Source organism: Prunus avium, chromosome 5 (genome assembly GCF_965620075.1).
Source record: "Prunus avium chromosome 5, drPruAviu1.hap1.1, whole genome shotgun sequence".
NCBI classification, from domain to species: Eukaryota; Viridiplantae; Streptophyta; class Magnoliopsida; order Rosales; family Rosaceae; genus Prunus; species Prunus avium.
Window position 1 is genome coordinate 28,860,784 of NC_142288.1, and position 16,041 is coordinate 28,876,824.

The 16,041-nt window shown below is 40.4% G+C and overlaps 3 protein-coding genes and 2 pseudogenes across 13 annotated transcripts; 2 read left to right on the plus strand and 3 right to left on the minus strand.

Annotated features, from left to right (window-relative positions):
- The first annotated feature begins 3,759 nt into the window (after nucleotides 1-3,759).
- On the plus strand, nucleotides 3,760-6,956 carry LOC110753316 (phosphatidylinositol 4-kinase gamma 7 pseudogene; annotated as a pseudogene). 8 transcript variants are annotated; one of them, XR_015835828.1, is made up of 4 exons: nucleotides 3,760-4,099; nucleotides 4,219-4,338; nucleotides 4,427-4,492; nucleotides 4,632-6,956. The product of XR_015835828.1 is annotated as a phosphatidylinositol 4-kinase gamma 7 pseudogene, transcript variant X7 (transcript). The 8 variants fall into 8 exon arrangements; XR_015835827.1 differs by having other exon boundaries at nucleotides 4,231-4,338; XR_015835826.1 differs by lacking the exon at nucleotides 4,427-4,492 and having other exon boundaries at nucleotides 3,760-4,121.
- A 253-nt stretch (nucleotides 6,957-7,209) lies between these two features.
- LOC110753353 (uncharacterized) lies at nucleotides 7,210-11,733 on the minus strand. 3 transcript variants are annotated; one of them, XM_088253090.1, is made up of 4 exons: nucleotides 11,595-11,733; nucleotides 10,068-10,399; nucleotides 8,147-9,764; nucleotides 7,210-7,736 (listed from the first exon to the last, which is right to left on the minus strand). In XM_088253090.1, exons 2-4 carry the CDS (start codon nucleotides 10,395-10,397, stop codon nucleotides 7,486-7,488), a joined length of 2,199 nt encoding a protein of 732 aa, XP_088109216.1. In that variant the 5' UTR covers nucleotides 10,398-10,399; nucleotides 11,595-11,733; the 3' UTR covers nucleotides 7,210-7,485. The 3 variants fall into 3 exon arrangements, with proteins under 3 accessions (XP_088109216.1, XP_021809938.2, XP_021809937.2); XM_021954246.2 differs by lacking the exon at nucleotides 11,595-11,733 and having other exon boundaries at nucleotides 8,147-9,052; nucleotides 9,143-9,764; nucleotides 10,068-10,998; XM_021954245.2 differs by lacking the exon at nucleotides 11,595-11,733 and having other exon boundaries at nucleotides 10,068-10,996.
- On the minus strand, nucleotides 10,841-10,949 carry LOC148294635 (U6 spliceosomal RNA; annotated as a pseudogene).
- UGT89B1 (UDP-glucosyl transferase 89B1) lies at nucleotides 11,388-13,451 on the plus strand. The gene has a single exon (XM_021954247.2). The coding sequence runs from the start codon at nucleotides 11,728-11,730 to the stop codon at nucleotides 13,225-13,227; it is 1,500 nt and encodes a 499-aa protein (XP_021809939.1). The 5' UTR covers nucleotides 11,388-11,727; the 3' UTR covers nucleotides 13,228-13,451.
- A 1,373-nt stretch (nucleotides 13,452-14,824) lies between these two features.
- Nucleotides 14,825-15,453, minus strand: LOC148294636 (uncharacterized). Its single transcript, XM_088253172.1, has 3 exons — nucleotides 15,387-15,453; nucleotides 15,204-15,277; nucleotides 14,825-15,121 (listed from the first exon to the last, which is right to left on the minus strand). The coding sequence occupies exons 1-3, from the start codon at nucleotides 15,451-15,453 to the stop codon at nucleotides 14,876-14,878; spliced, it is 387 nt and encodes a 128-aa protein (XP_088109298.1). The 3' UTR covers nucleotides 14,825-14,875.
- Nucleotides 15,454-16,041: the final 588 nt, after the last annotated feature.

Here is a 16,041-nt window from a genome sequence, read left to right on the forward strand (position 1 = left end):
TGAAACATATTGTATAGAAGATTTACTTCTGCTTTCTCGGATCCAACAATTTCGTTCGAATTAAACAAATCCCAAACCTTTCTCGTAAGAAATCTCGAGCCATAATATTCATGATTCATGTGAAGATATGTGTGTTTTTTACTGAAAAAAAGATAAATTAACAGTTCAAACAAATTTAAACAATATTTATTTTGAGTGAAAGTTATGGATGAATTTGAATATTCAGCTTAATTGTAAGAGTAATGCTACTCTTATTATATTTGTATATCACATTCACATACCACTTTATATAGCACATGAAGTGGACAACCACAACAATTAAAAACTGTCAATAAATCATAAAATAAAATAAAATGTTAAATTAATTTTAATTGATGTGGTTGTCCACTTCATCTATCACATAATGTGATATTAAAATATGGTAAGAATAGCATTATTCTAATTATAAATCAATTTTTATAATCCGAAGTTCCAAACTGAATACGTGAGGAGTAATCCAAGACGTAAGCAAAGTGTATGAAAGTGCTGGAATATAAATAAATAATGTTTAGTTTTGTTATCCATCAGGACCTTTACCCTATCATTCAACCTCTAAACAATATAAATAATGTTTAGATAAAATAGCAGTAATAATATAAAATTACTTGATTATTTAAAAACTACCTATAACTTGAAAGAACATGAATAACTTGTTGTCACCACTTCTTTCTAACCCTACCTACATTAAACAACTTGATAATAAAGTGATTATAAACAGCTTATAGTAAAAGTGATTAAAGATTCCAATACAAACAGGACAGCACACTGGGTTCATGTACCTTGTACAGCTCCACTCATTCATTTTTTTAATGAACTTTTTCTTTTTTCTTTTTTTTATTTTTATTTTTTATAGAATGAACAAAGATAAAATATTGGGGGAAAGCTAAAACAGTAGTTCATGCATGCATTTCTCCAGAAACGAAATTTTAAATCTATCCAAATAGCAACAAATTGTTAGTAATAATTTATCTAATTAAAGCTAAGTTTATTTACAGAGAACAAATAAGAAAGGGAAAGAAGGAAACAATTTTGGAAAAGTTTTTATGTTTTTTTTTAAAAATAAAAAAAGATGGGGAATTGGAGGGTGGGGACTTTTGTTTTTAGTAAGAGAGTGTTTCGGCGTAACATGGACATTCCCTTCTTAAGGAATCCGTTTAGGGATTAGTTAACAAATCATTTTTGCGTGTTTCTGCATTTGCAGCTTAGGATAATGGATTTTCCATTCTCTCATCTCAATCTCATCTCATCCCTCAGACGCTCACTGACATATATGATTAATAAATCATAATTCACCGATTAATTTAATTAAATCTTCTGGAGGCAACTAATTAGTTTTTCTCCACGACTTTTACGGGCACGGACGCGTGTCAGTTTTCCCGGGGAATCCGCACCGCATCACGTGATTGAAAATGTCTGCCTACCACATCGTCAGCCTCCCAAATCACGTGGCCAACTCACCCTTGCGTTGTTGGTGGGTCCCCACGCCACTACAACTATTACGCGATCCCGTTCTCCCTCTATTTTATTTTCCTTTTCTTCCCCGAAAATAAATAATTCAATCAATTTGAGAAGATGGTTTTGGGTTCTTCGAAAGTGGTTTCGTAACCCTCCTACTATTCGACGACGGCGTCAGCACAGTACGTTAAATAACATCTCATATCTTTGATAAATCCCATCTAAATTAAAAATTAAAAAAGTCCTGAATTTAGCTCCGCTTATAAAAAATAGAGACGTGAATTAAGTTAGTTGGCTAATACAGCGAATCCGTCTACTTGCATTCAAGTTCAGGTCTATGGGTAAGCATGAATGGTAGGGTTGGGGGATATTTGAGCACGAGACGGAGATATTTGAGCACGAGACGGAGGAAAAGTGGTTTTTGGTTGGTGGTGGCGAATACACTGGTGTACTAGCCCAAAGCCATGTGATAGGCATACGTATGTTTTTATAATGACGTGACTGGACCCTCCCCACTCAGACAAAGAGAACGAAAGGCTACGCAGCCCGCACGTGAGCAGGCAGCTCCTCACGTGCGCCCATCCCCTGCCGTTCATCCATCTCATCTCTGCCGCCTCCTCGCGTGCGGTGGGGACCCCCCCAACTATCACCACTTCACCACGCCTTCGCCTCTCTCCCTTTAACGCTGTCAAATGCTTGCTAGCTAGCGACTATTTTGACGTCGTTTGAGTTGATGAAATACCTCAACCATCCTTTGGAGTGTTGCGAAATGGGCGAGGTGACGTAGGGGTAGTTTAGGAAAGAAAGTGACGGGCATGGGCACGGCCGCATCTCGCATGGCTTGGGATTTTATAGGTTTGGCTAAGCTAGCTAATTAGTAGGTCATAGGGGCATAGGCTAAATACTGTTGGTACGTGAGAGCACGTGCTAAGCGGTGCGGGGTCTCTTCTTCTCTCCTCCTCACTCTCTTTCTCGTGACGGTGTGACGTGGAGTTGGGAGTGGGACCCGCGAATTACCCATCCGAAAAAGAGAAAGGCAAAACTTGAGTGTGGGGGCATGTGCTTGCCTTTCCCAAGTGACCTGTCGTTTATGGGTCATTGAAACGTGAAAGTGAGATGTGGGGCCCTTCCAGGGATGACGTGGGGCACTCACGTGCAGTCTCGCGTACGCTTTTGCCTGGTCCTTATACGCCAGACGTGGCCCTAGGGGTCTCCATCGATCGTGGCAGCCCTGGATTCTAAACATAATAAGTTTGCCCATTCCCATGATTTAAGATTGGATTTTATTAAGCTTCCAATCCAAAGGGTTTTTCAGTTGTTGCAGATTTTAGGGTTGCACTTGTTGTTTTTAGCACATTTATGTGGTTATGGCTTATGGGTTTAGGACCACCTGCTCCATTTTGATATCCCATGCTAGCTATAACATAAAGTTTGAATGCCCTACTTTTGAGATTAGATGGGTAGTATTTGGATTTGGGTCGAGCATTTCTAGTTTTAGATTATAATGCAAACTTTTGGGCCATCGCGACCGAAGGCTCTTGTCGCGATAATATGTAGTAGTGGATGATAAAGCCCAAATTGATAAAAAATGAAAAAAAATGAAAAAGCCCACACCAAGTTAGGATGAGAGTTTGGCTCCTTAAGATTATTTTCTCATCCTCGAAAAAAAAAAGGGAGTTTTCATAATGAGAGAGTGTGTTGAGTGGTTTAATCTAACCGTTCATAATAGCTATGCAATTGATCGGATGGCTGTTAAGAACCCCTCCTTACAATCTCCCTTCAAGATCTTTAAGAATATTCCACAAAATGGGTTAATGGATTCAACGGCGGTTCTAATTTTTTTTTTTTAAAAAGAGAAGGAATTCAAGGACGGCCCACTTTTTCTTACAGCCCACATTTTGAGCCCATACCCGGGTAGCATGGCGCTCATTTTTTCTTGAAAGCCTGGTGGTTACTTTTTGTTTTTTTGGAAATATGCGGTCTTGTCTTGAGTCTTGCCTCCTGCTGATGCTGCAGGCCGGTAAACAAGCGGCAAATGTAATGTAATTATTTATTTATTTATTTATTTATTTATGTGAGCAGACAAGACAGTGTCACTTAATTCCCCCACCAAAACTTTTTCCACGTCTTGAACGCGCGATTCTCCGTACAGTACAGATTCAGTACCACTGAATCAATGGTCATGATCACACATCCTCCCATGATCCTACAGTCGTCGTTTACGAACTTGAGAGTCAAAGGCGGTCAAGATGATATCAGGTGTTTGTCGTAAAATCACAGAACAAGAAAAGGCTTCTTCTACTTGACCCAAAAAAAAAAAAAGAGAGAAGGCTTCTTCTTCGTACAACAAACACATTACGTTCATAATAAGGATCCACGCAGAGACAAAGCCAAGGAGAGAAAATAGGGAAAGAGTGAGAGAGGTTTTGGGGCTTTTGGGGAAAGACAGTTCTCTCTGTGGAACTGGAAGACCCCTGATTGCTACATCATAGCCGTTGGATCTTCTCCACGCCTGATCATCATCAACTCTCTCTCTCTCTCTCTCTCTCTCTCTCGCTGATCTTGGCCTCCAAGATTAAGTTCTGACGAGGCGTCTCAGACGCCGGTGAGTTTTCAATCTTGAACTCGTACGAACATGAACCTTTTCTTTCTTTAACGCAATACTCGTATGTTGGCTGATATCTTTAGTTTCTGATTTTCAACTTCATTTTGGTTTCTTGCAAGTTTTCATTTCAGAGGAAGTTTCTCTTACCTATTTTGCCCCGTTTGGTTAACGAGAAACTGCAGCAAAGCAAGCCAAACAGAAATGGAACTTTTTCTACTTTTTCTCGGCAGCCAAACAGGGTAATTAAGACAAAATCGACGTAACTTCTTTGGTTATTAAAAGTAGTCAATTTTGAGAGTGTTTAACTGGTTTCCCTCTCTATTTTAGATGTTTCGATATTTTATTGTCCTACTAGATGGTCCAAGTAAAATTAAAGGAATGATGAAGGATTGCGTAAGTTTTGTTTACTGATCAATTGAAAATATAGGGTTACGATTAATATTGTTTGAATACTAGTTGTTGTATGATCTTGTGTTACTTCTTCTTATGTATGCTGTATGTAATGAGACATATTTACACCTATTCTTGGCAGGTTTTAATTATTCTGAATCATCAAGTAGGGCCAGGCCATCAGAAAGATTTCCTGATGTAGTCCCTGACTGACTGCATAGGTTGCCTGTGTTTATGTTGTAAATGGTTTTCTAGAGTAAAGTTAGCTTAGTTTATGATCGATTGGCAGCCTTTCGTGTCTCTCATTCAATTGGGTCAGCCGCCATTGGCCACCTGCTGCGAGAGTGGGAAGACTTTGCACCTTGGTATCACCTCTATTTCCAGATTGGAAGTAACAATTTCCTCCTTTATTTCATGACTACAAAGTTGGAGAGTCCTGTTAAGACCCAGATGGTTGTGACACTCATCAGTGGGCTGCTCAATCGGGATTGCCATGAGAGCACAAGAGGAAACCTTGCTCGGAGGAGACGTGTCTTTGTGCAGACTGAGACTGGCTGCGTCTTGGGAATCGAGTTGGAAAGGGGTGACAATGCCCACACAGTCAAAAGGAGGTTGCAGCTTGCCCTCAGTGTACCTACCGACCAGAGCTCTTTGACATTCGGGGATCGTATATTAAACAATGATCTTAGTGCCATCCGCAATCATTCCCCACTGCTACTTGCAAGAAATGCCATGCATAGAAGCTCATCGACTCCTTGCCTCTCACCTACAGGAAAGAATCTTCTGCAGAAGGATCAGAGTGATCCTATTGAGATTTTAGGGTGTCCAAATAACTTTGCCAGAATTGATGAACTGGTTAAGGACATTGTGGCGGCCATCAAGGAGGGGGTTGATCCAATACCTGTTCATAGTGGGCTAGGTGGTGCTTACTACTTCAGGAACATCAGTGGAGAGAGTGTTGCCATCGTGAAGCCAACAGATGAGGAGCCATTTGCACCGAACAACCCTAAAGGCTTTGTAGGCAAAGCTCTTGGGCAGCCTGGCCTGAAGAGTTCAGTGCGAGTTGGGGAAACAGGGTTTCGAGAAGTTGCTGCCTACCTTCTGGATTATGATCACTTTGCTAATGTGCCTCCAACTGTTCTTGTGAAGGTTGCACATCAAATCTTCAATGTTAATTATGGTGTCAACGGGGACAAGATTCAGAAGAAGAAAAGGGTTAGCAAAATTGCATCACTGCAGCAGTTCATCCCTCATGACTATGATGCTGGTGACTGTGGAACCTCAAGTTTTCCAGTAGCAGCTGTTCATAGAATAGGCATTTTAGATATTAGGATCTTTAACACTGACAGGCATGCAGGGAACCTGCTGGTTAAAAAGCTTGATGGGGAGTTTGGTCAGGTGGAGCTCATTCCAATTGATCATGGCCTTTGCTTGCCAGAGCACTTGGAAGATCCATATTTTGAGTGGATTCATTGGCCTCAGGCATCAATTCCTTTCTCTGAGGATGAGCTTGAGTATATAAGGAATCTCGATCCAATTTGTGATTCTGAGATGCTAAAGATGGAGCTGCCTATGATTCGGGAGGCATGCCTTAGAGTTCTGGTCCTGTGCACAATATTCCTCAAGGAAGCAACGGCTTTTGGACTGTGTCTTGCTGAGATTGGTGAGATGATGAGTAGGGAGTTCGGAGGCCGAGAGGAGAAGCCAAGCGAACTTGAGGCTGTATGCCTTGAGGCCAGGAGGATTATAGAAGATTTAAACATGTCAAACGTTGAGGCTGAAGAAGGAAACGAAGAGTTTCTCTTTGATATAGATTGTGAGAATGCAACGATTGTAGACCCTTCACAAGTGATCTCAAGTGACTTCTTTGACCAGGTTTCATATCCTACCCCAACAAGCATTGTGAAGGTTGCTGATATAAGGCCAGTCAGGGCAGAGGGAAATTGGTATAAAACTGCTTCAAAATTGTCCATGTCTCTGAAAAATATTGATGTGGGTGAGAGAAGCCAGCAACAGAGAATTGGTACTGTATCTGCAATCAGAAGAAGTGCAAATGATCAGTTACCTACCTCAATAAGCTTTGTGAAGGTTGCTGATATGAGTGAGGAGCAATGGATTCTGTTTCTTGAAAAGTTCAGAGAGCTTATGTACCCTGCCTTTGGCAACCGAAGGCGTGCAACCATTGGGCAGAGACAGAGGCTGGGATCATCTTGCAAGTTTTGACATAATTTGACTGGCAGTCGATGTAGAAGCATGGAACAGACGACAAACTGCTCTTGTTTTTGTAGATATTTTTGGGGGGTCTTTGAGCTCTGTAGTAGTGAAGAACATTGTCATCGCTGGAAGCAGTCCTGTGGCCTATTCTAAACGTTTTGAGTCTTAGCAAGAAATCACTTGTAGAAAATTAGGGAAAAAAAAGTATAGACAGAAATGAGGAAAAAGCAAAATCCATAGGGGGTTATATATATATTAAGTGTGTGAACTAATTCTGCAATTATATTTTAGTCATTTCTTTTACTTGTGGTGTTCTGCTGTGTGCTCCCATTAAATCTAGCTCCCATTAAATCTAGCTGAGATTTACATGTTCAAAAGGGCAGATAAATCATCCATCGAGTATTTTAAGTGGGACAACCACCCTACTCCCCTACCTTGATTTTAAATGAAGCATATAGCACTCAATGTCTAAATGTTAGCTTGTAAAATAAATACAATAAAACGAGTTCATACAAATAGAATCCATTTTTTATTTCGTAGAATGAATGAATGAATGAATGAGAATCAACGGAATTAGACAATACACAATTGGAACCCTAGGGATCTTATTCATGCTTATGACTGACAACAACTAATGAATAAATCAGTTACATACTGCTCAGTCAGTCACTCATTAACTCCACATTCCTGCTCCTACGGGATAGATGAACCAAAACAAATTACATTTTTAGGAGGGAGGGTGCAAACTATTTCGGTGGCCGGAATGCGGCGGTCAGGACAGATTATGATAAACCTCGACTTAATTTTGCAGAACCTGCCATAATGGAACTGACTACATCTTTTACAAAACCATAAAAGCAATCTCGGCAGGACTTAGGCATCAAATTGGATTTATGTTGCAGATGAAACTGCTCGGTGTGGCAGCATACTAAGCTTGGAAAGGAAGGCATGCCAGACTTTGGATGCTCTAAACCACATGCAGCCAAGATGGTATGCGTGGAACGCCATGCAATTTCCTTGAATGCATCCACTTCTGCAGAAGCAACAAATTTGGAGTAAAAGTAATTAACTTCTGTTCATGTTACAAATTTCTTTCATCTAAATCCATACAAACAAACATTACACACAGATTGCAAAGGATCTAAATATTTCTGTATAAAAAACAATGCAATGAAATATAAATAGTTCCAAACAAGTTTCAAGGTACTATCGCTTTCCTGTTTTCTCTACACCATGCAAATGGTGAAAATGGTAAATTACTCTTTTGTTCTTTTTCTTTCTCAAGTAATAGTGCACTCTTCATCAAAATAATGCTTAGCTGCTATGAGAATAGATACGGGTTAAATTTGTACTACCTACCCTTATAACTTGCGAATTATAGCATTGACCAAAATAAGTATATGCATATAGATCAAGTATTAAATTAAAGCATGAAAATCATACCTAACCGTTTGTCTTTGCTTAAAAGCTTCAAGTTGATCTTGACAAGAGATTTGATTTCGCTTTTGGCATCATCATATTTTCTGACTTTGCTTTCCACACAATTCTCTGCCCCTCCAATATTTCTCTTCTGCACATCTAGTTTACTGGAAGAAGAAGCAATGAGCTCTGGTTTGGCATAAAAAGAAGAACAAGCAGGCACACTTTGCTCATCAATGACATTTTTTGAAGCCTGATTTGCATGTCTCTGTAACAATGTTGACCTATTTAAGTTCCCAGAAAACTGAGATTCAAATAATCCTGGTGAATTACTAGTTGAAAGGCCTTCGCTAGACTCTACTCCCTCCTGAGCTGTACCCCTGAACTGCCTTTCCTTTTCCAACTTTAAAGATTGACGTTTTATTGTTTCTTTCTCACGAGAATTACATTTCTTGGCCTCCATTTCAGTTCTTCTCCGATCCCAGTCTCCAAGTTGTCGACTTTTTAAAATATCAACACTTGAGTTTACATTCATTGCTTCTTTTGAGGCACTCGCTTCCCTAGAAAGAAGTTTTGGGTGCTGAACAACACTGCTGGTCTTTGTATGAACATTTTTCCATGCCTTGTCAATATCATCTGAGCCACAACCAACTTGATTTGTTGGTCTCTGACAACCAGTGGAAGATGAGGATTGCGCTTGACCTGATATACCAAAACATGAATGATGAGTTCGTTTAATTGAATCACTGCTTCTGCCAGCAGGAAGTTTTGAGAACTGAACTGCGCTGCTGCACTTTTCATGAGCATGCAGTACTGACCTTGCAATATCCATCATTTTCCACGCCTTGTCAATATCATTATCATGTGAACCACACCTCTCTCGATTTTCCAGTTGCTGACAACTTGTAGAAGATGAGGTTTGTGTTTCGCCTGATTTTTCATGGAATACAACGCCATTATTATGCTTTTGACTACAACTGCAGCCAGATGTAGATGAATTAGAAGGGAAGCTCAACAAACCATTTTGGAAGGAATTCCAATTTTCACGAAGTGCTTGTACACGGGTGTGCACATTGCGATGGCGATCCAATGTTCTTGCAATTGATTCGGTTGGTCTATTGGCAACAGTTGGTCGTGTTCTTGCAACGGATTCAGTTGGTCTGCCGGCAACACTTGGTAGTGTATTTGCAACTGATTCAGTTGGTCTGTCGGCAACACTTGGTAGCGTACTTGCAACTGATTCATTTGGTCTATTGGAAACACGTGGTAGTGTTCTTGCTGGCGTAGTTACTTCAACTGTAATACTGGTACACCCGTCAGGGACAACAGGTGTGACTATTTGAGGGATTCTCATCATATATCTATTAACCACTGTGGTTTGACTATTTGATCCTCGTTCAATGGGCAAGTCAGATGGCACAGCTGTTGGTATGAATTCTTCATCATCAGAATCAGAACTGACATGATTTTCAATCGTAGAAATGCAGTCTTGGCAGAACCAATCATCGTCTGGTAAAGTATGACCAAGTCCAACACAGTATGTATGAGCGGCTGAGTCACACATCTCACAAAGCAACAGAAGACTTTCATCTGTCGCAAGGTGGCACACATCACACACAACGTGTTCATGAGAATGGTAAACCTGCAAATTACAAAACAACCAATGAATGTTAGGGAAATATAAATTTGAAAGAATTTGAAGTTCAGCAAGTAGCAAACTTTTTTTGTAAAATTACAGAACAACCAATGTTAGGGAAACATAAATTTGAAGACATTGAACTTTAGCAAGCAGCAATTTTTTTTGTTAAATTAGAACACAACCAATATGACGGAAACATAAATTTGAGTGTAAAATTTAATCATAAATTTGTTGAATTAGAGCCGTTAATGAAAAATAAAAAAACCCAAATCAGCAATACAAGTCAAAACAAACAAATATTGTCACCTGATCGCGAAGGGGAACCTTGAAGGTTCGCTGGCGGGCAAAGACACCGGCTTTCCGGTGTCTACGAATGGTGGTGAACCTGCTTCGACAAAGTGGGCAGCGTGATTCCGTCTTAGACCACTCCATAATGCAGTAGAAGCAGAAGTAGTGATCACAGCAATCGATTTCGCCTCTGACCGCTTTCTCATCGTTGGAGTAGCAAATTGCGCAGCTCTGAGAAGAAGATGTACTTTCAATTTCTTGGGGGTAGTCTTGGATTGGGTCCTTTCCTAATTGGATCTCGGGTTTAAGGGTTTTCAGGCGTTTGTTTGGGGAAGAAGAAGACGACATGTCTGTGGCACCTGCCATTGGCAGCTTATTAGTGCTACTATGCTATTTCTGCGCCAAGACTTGGAAGCTTTTATTTTGCTACGGAAATCCTAACAGAATCGGGATTATCGGAGGTTTTTTTTTCCTTGTTAAAATTTATGCGCCAAAATTTCTTTCCTTTTTAGAGGGCCTTTATTTTGGTGGAGAAATCAAAACAGAATCAGGATTCTAGCAAATGGGTTGGGCTGGCTTAGTTCTTCAATTTCATGGCCCAAGTTACCAACGTCTCATTAATTTTTCTCTTGTCGATCAGCCCATGAAAATTTTTTTTAGGACCTTTCCTATTGAAAGGGGCGATAGCATACTAAACCCACACACACTACACAAATGCTAGGACTCGAACCCAGGATCTTGCCTGAGGGAATAAATACTCCAAACTACTACACTAGTGGGTTCTTTGCATTAAAAATTTGGACCATTTCTCAATTTATGCGTGTCATCCTTACGCAGGGGCCATGCTAATCTTCTCTGTATCGTTCCAATTTTATCTGATGTAGGTAGGTATGTCTCCACAAATACTTGGTAAATTGAAGTTTTATTATCATGCTATTTTCTTTCAGTATTTTGTTCCAACATTATCGTCTAGACTAGAGAGTAGTACTTCCCATATTAAAGACAGATGATGATGGAAGCAAAATTTCTCTTTGGTGGGCCAAAAGGGCAGCCTCTCCCCTTCTCGTGTGTGGTGGGAGCATGGTCTGCCACTAAACTTTTTTTTTTCCTTTTTACTTTGATTTATTTGAGCCTGTGTGCCTTGTGGTTTTCGTTTCTGGTTATTCTTATTTCTCCATAAAAGAAAAAAAAAAAGGAAGATAAATTTCTGTTTTGTTTGAATTTTTTGTGCATTGTTTTTATTTGATATGCAACTTGTTACTTGAGGCCAAGACCCCATTGAAAACGATAAAAAATGCAGACTCTAATTGAAACAAATGCACTGCAACCATTTAAATCAATGTGTCCTTGCATGTGCTTAAATTAACAGGATACCAAATACAATACCTACATTACGCGCAAAATAAAAAAACAAATAACCAATTTGTCACATTGATGAATGATTTTAATTTTCCGGATGATATAGCATATTCATCTTAATGACAATTAAAGTAATGAGATATTTAACAAAAGCAAAAAGTGATGCTAAAGCAAAAATGTACTCACGAGTCACAGCAATAATTGACCTAACCCCACTCCCACGGCTTACTTTCCAGTTTCCACCATTGATGCACCACAACTCAAACACATACCACTGCTACACAGCTTTGAAAAAACTTCCTAACTGCTCTCGATCACCATGAGCAGTTCAAGCACCACCACCCCAACCCATGCAACCCATGTCTTGGTCTTCCCATACCCAGCACAGGGTCACATGATCCCTCTCCTCGACCTCACTCACCAACTCGCCAACCGCGGCCTCACCATCACCATTCTCGTCACCCCCAAAAACCTCCCTTTCCTCCAACCTCTCCTCTCCGCCCACAACCACCCTAATAATTCCATCCAAACCCTCGTCCTCCCTCTCCCCTCCCACCCCTCCCTCCCCGCCGGCTTCGAGAACGTCAAGGACCTCCCCGTCCACTCCTTCCTCGCCATGATGTGCGCCTTGGGCCAACTCCACCACCCTCTCCTCCGTTGGTTCACCTCCCACCCCAACCCTCCCGTCGCCATCATCTCCGACATGTTCTTGGGCTGGGCCCACCGCCTTGCTACCCAGCTCGGCATTCAGAGGCTCGTATTCTCCCCCTCCGGCGCCTTGGCCCTCTCCGTCATTGACTCGCTCTGGCACTGCCTCCCCAAACGAGATGACCCCAACGACCAAAACCAGGTCTTCTCGTTCCCCCAAATTCCAAATTCCCCGAAATACCCGTGGTGGCAGCTCTCCACCGTGTACCGCTCCTACGTCGAGGGAGACCCAGATTCGGAATTCATCAAGGACGGCTTCGACGCCAACAGGGCCAGCTGGGGAATAGTCGTCAACTCGTTCACCGAGTTGGAGCGAGTTTATCTCGAGCATCTCAAGAATGAGCTGGGCCACGATCGCGTGTGGGCCGTTGGACCGCTGCTCCCACCGGATAATGATGACCTATCCGGGCCCGCACAGAGGGGTGGGTCCAGCTCGGTTTCCCTAGACCGCATCAAGTCCTGGCTGGACGCATGCGTAGAGGATCACAAGGTGGTGTACGTGTGCTTCGGGACTCAAGCCGTGTTGACCAATCGCCAGATGGAGGCGCTGGCATCGGGATTGGAGAAGAGCGGGGTCCGCTTCGTGTGGTCTGTGAAGAGCCCCACGAAGGGACACGCGGAGGGACATTACGGCGCTGTCCCCCCCGGGTTCGATGATAGAGTAGCGGGGAGGGGCCTGGTGATAAGAGGGTGGGCACCGCAGGTCTTTATCTTGAGGCACCGAGCGGTGGGATCGTTCTTGACTCACTGCGGGTGGAACTCGGCTCTTGAGGCGGTGGTGGCGGGTGTGCCGATGCTGGCGTGGCCCATGGGGGCTGACCAATTCAGCAACGCCACGTTGCTGGTAGACCAGCTGAAGGTGGGGGTCAGGGTGTGCGAGGGGGCGGGAAGCGTGCCTGACTCGGACGAGTTGGCCCGAGTGGTGGCGGAATCGGTGAGTGAGAAGCGGGTCGAGAGGGAGCGAGCCGTGGAGTTGCGTGAAGCGGCACTCGAGGCCATCAAAGAAGGCGGGAGCTCGGTGAAGGAGTTGGATAGTTTGGTGGATCGTCTGGCTGCACTGGAAATACCGGCAGGTAGTAAAAATTTGCAATCGATGCGAAATGGAAATTAAAGTGAAAATAGGCATGAATATAATAAAATTAAACTTAAATATTTACTACTAATGGGCTGGGCTTTCTCTTCTCTTTTCTTTTGGGCCTTAGAATAAATTGTAATTTTTGAAAATTAAATATCTTTTAGAAAATTTGGCATAACTCCAAAATCGAAAACAGAAGTTGGATGCAATCCTTGTATTTGTTGTTATTAATATAACTTCTTTGACTTTTGTGCCACGTATGATTATATACTTTCTTGTTTCTTTTCTTCTTTTGACATTTACATTTTTTTTTTTCATTTTAAAATTACTTTATCATTTCCATCATGCCCCTAAAAATTAAATAAAGTAAGAAATTTATTTTGTCATAATAATTAGTTATTATATATTTGAAATAATTAAACGAGGCAACAAATCACGTCTTCTATAATTTTTGAAATAACTATTACATTTCAATCATTCTCCTATATGAACGTTGGTTTTCTTTATGTTGTGGCTTTGTTTGTATTCTTGCACTATGGCAACCTGTACAATAGGTACATAAATATTCTTTTACTCTTTGCCGCAACTTTTGTTATTCACTGATTTTGTTTGTTTGTTTGTTTTCTTCTTTGATAATACAATTCCTCACTAATATACTCTCATTGTTTTACATTTGATTTTGTTTAGCTCACTTTTTTGCTTCATGTTTTTGTTGTTGTAAAGTTCATTCCCACCTAATATCTTTAATTAAGATGCAATTAATTGTGTTTTCCCCCCACATCATTTTCGATTCCTTTGTTTCTTGATAGTTAATTATCTTCCAATTTTTCCTATTTTTCCCATGTTTTTGTTGTGGCGTTTTACGATTATTGGCTGTATCACTCAAATCCACACATTTTATCTAAAATCTACATGTTTATCAGGTATAGTAGAGTATACTACTTGTGTTAGGTACATTATGTTATATTTACCTAGTAATTAGGTACATTATTTTATATTTACCTAGTAATTAGGTACATCATCTTATATTTACCTAGTATTTAGGTACATTATCTTATATTTACCTAGTAATTAGGTACATTATCTTATACTTACCTAATAATTAGGTATATTATATCATATTTACCTAGTAATCAGGTAAATATTTGTTGGGAAGATATCATCAATAATTCTCCTACTTGCATTGTTTTATATGAACTTCTTTTATGTCATGGCGGCAATAGAATGATTCCAAATTTAAAATATGAAATCTATTTAGAAGGAAAGAATCGATACATTAATTTGGATTTTCAATTACTGTTCTTTCCTTATTTACCTTAAAGGGAAAAATTGACACATGAAAAAAATTAATAAAAGTCAATGGACCCAAATTTATAGCAAAAAAAGTGTGGACTAAAACCAATGACAGACTACGAATTTTGGACTTGGATCGAAGAACGCCAATATCTTTTCCATACATGCAAGTACGACACTCCAAAGTTGTCGCTCCCGCAAAATGCTTACATAACCACAAATGATAACCCAAGAAGATATAGAAAAACAAAAGCGTTTACAAAAATCACAAAATGCTACCTATATATATGAAAAACTTAGCTAAATGAGGAAATGAAGAGTATAACAAAACTTTGTGTCCTAAAACTAAAGCCGCCGCCTTCACTGCTACCACTAGTTCTCTTGCTCTTCCTTAGTTATTCTTAGGTGGATGAGGTTTCGGGACATGATAATCGGCATTGAGAGGTATAAAACCATCGATTTTGACCTTCATTCGACGACGACGACGATTACTTATGCTTCTGATGAACCTACGTTCTCTACCAATATTATTGAACCCTTCCTCATTTATCATTTCCGGCATGCTCATTTTCCTGCCCCCAATAATTCTTGTACATTCAACTTCATCCATGGCAGCAGGAACGCCATCATAAATTTCCTGATTTTATTAGAGAATAAGTTATATCAAATTTCTAGAACATGTATGTATTTTCAGAGTATTCTGTAATATGTACTAGTACCTTTTCAACATTTACGGGGCTTCTTCTTGGTATTGGTCGCCCAATTTCATCAGAAGCCGGTACTTTGCTCAAAGCTACAAGAACATCAAACTAAGAATCAAAGCTATATATATATATATATATACTTTCATCATTTAAGAAATTTAAGGAAAAGAGCAAATACGTAAGTTGAAATGTACGTACCTCCGTGTGTTACATGTAGCAAAATGAAGAAAGGTACAAGGGTAATGATGAGCCTTAAAAACACCATATCTTTCTGTTCCTTTTCTTCTTTGGGTTGTTGTTCAACTTCGACAGCCACCGAAAGAGAGGAACCCTATGAAATGGAACGGGGGTCTTTATAGAGTCCAAATATAGGTCAAGGCAGCAAATTAAGCTACGTACGGCTAGTCAGTCAACACTATGTGTCGTAATTAAAATATGATTAGGGGGGTTCTCTGGGGAAAAGGATCAAAACAAATAACAGAAAACAAAGCAGTGTTCAAATGAAGCTTTGGTTTATATATATATATATATATATATATAGTTGAAATTGTTTGGAAAAAGTGTTGTGAATGTGATCGCGTGGAATGGAAGATACGGTGTTCAGCGCCTGTCTCCCGCCATGCATGCAACGAGGAGGTTTGTTTTTCTGGCCAAGGCAGGCCAAGGTTGGCCCGCATACAAGTTAGCCCTAGGGTTTTGGACTTTATATTAAATTATTAATATTAATTAGTTGCAGACTCTGCTCCCCATATGGACATCCATATATTTACTCATTCTCAATCTTTCCTGGGGTAATTTCAATATAATATACGTATGTGTGTGTGTAAATGAAACAGGTAAAAGTGAGTTTGAG

Bases quoted from the DNA above. Each gene is read 5' to 3' on its own strand.
- UGT89B1 (XM_021954247.2), top strand. From the start codon at position 11,728: ATGAGCAGTTCAAGCACCACCACCCCAACCCATGCAACCCATGTCTTG.
- LOC148294636 (XM_088253172.1), bottom strand. From the start codon at position 15,453: ATGGTGTTTTTAAGGCTCATCATTACCCTTGTACCTTTCTTCATTTTG. The intron at 15,278-15,386 runs GTACGTACATTT...ATGTTCTTGTAG, and splicing joins GCTACATGTAACACACGGAG to CTTTGAGCAAAGTACCGGCT. The intron at 15,122-15,203 runs GTACTAGTACAT...TAATAAAATCAG, and splicing joins GCCCCGTAAATGTTGAAAAG to GAAATTTATGATGGCGTTCC.
- LOC110753353 (XM_021954245.2), bottom strand. From the start codon at position 10,415: ATGGCAGGTGCCACAGACATGTCGTCTTCTTCTTCCCCAAACAAACGC. The intron at 9,765-10,067 runs GTGACAATATTT...TGTAATTTGCAG, and splicing joins AGGTTCCCCTTCGCGATCAG to GTTTACCATTCTCATGAACA. The intron at 7,737-8,146 runs GTATGATTTTCA...TTGCTTCTGCAG, and splicing joins AAGCAAAGACAAACGGTTAG to AAGTGGATGCATTCAAGGAA.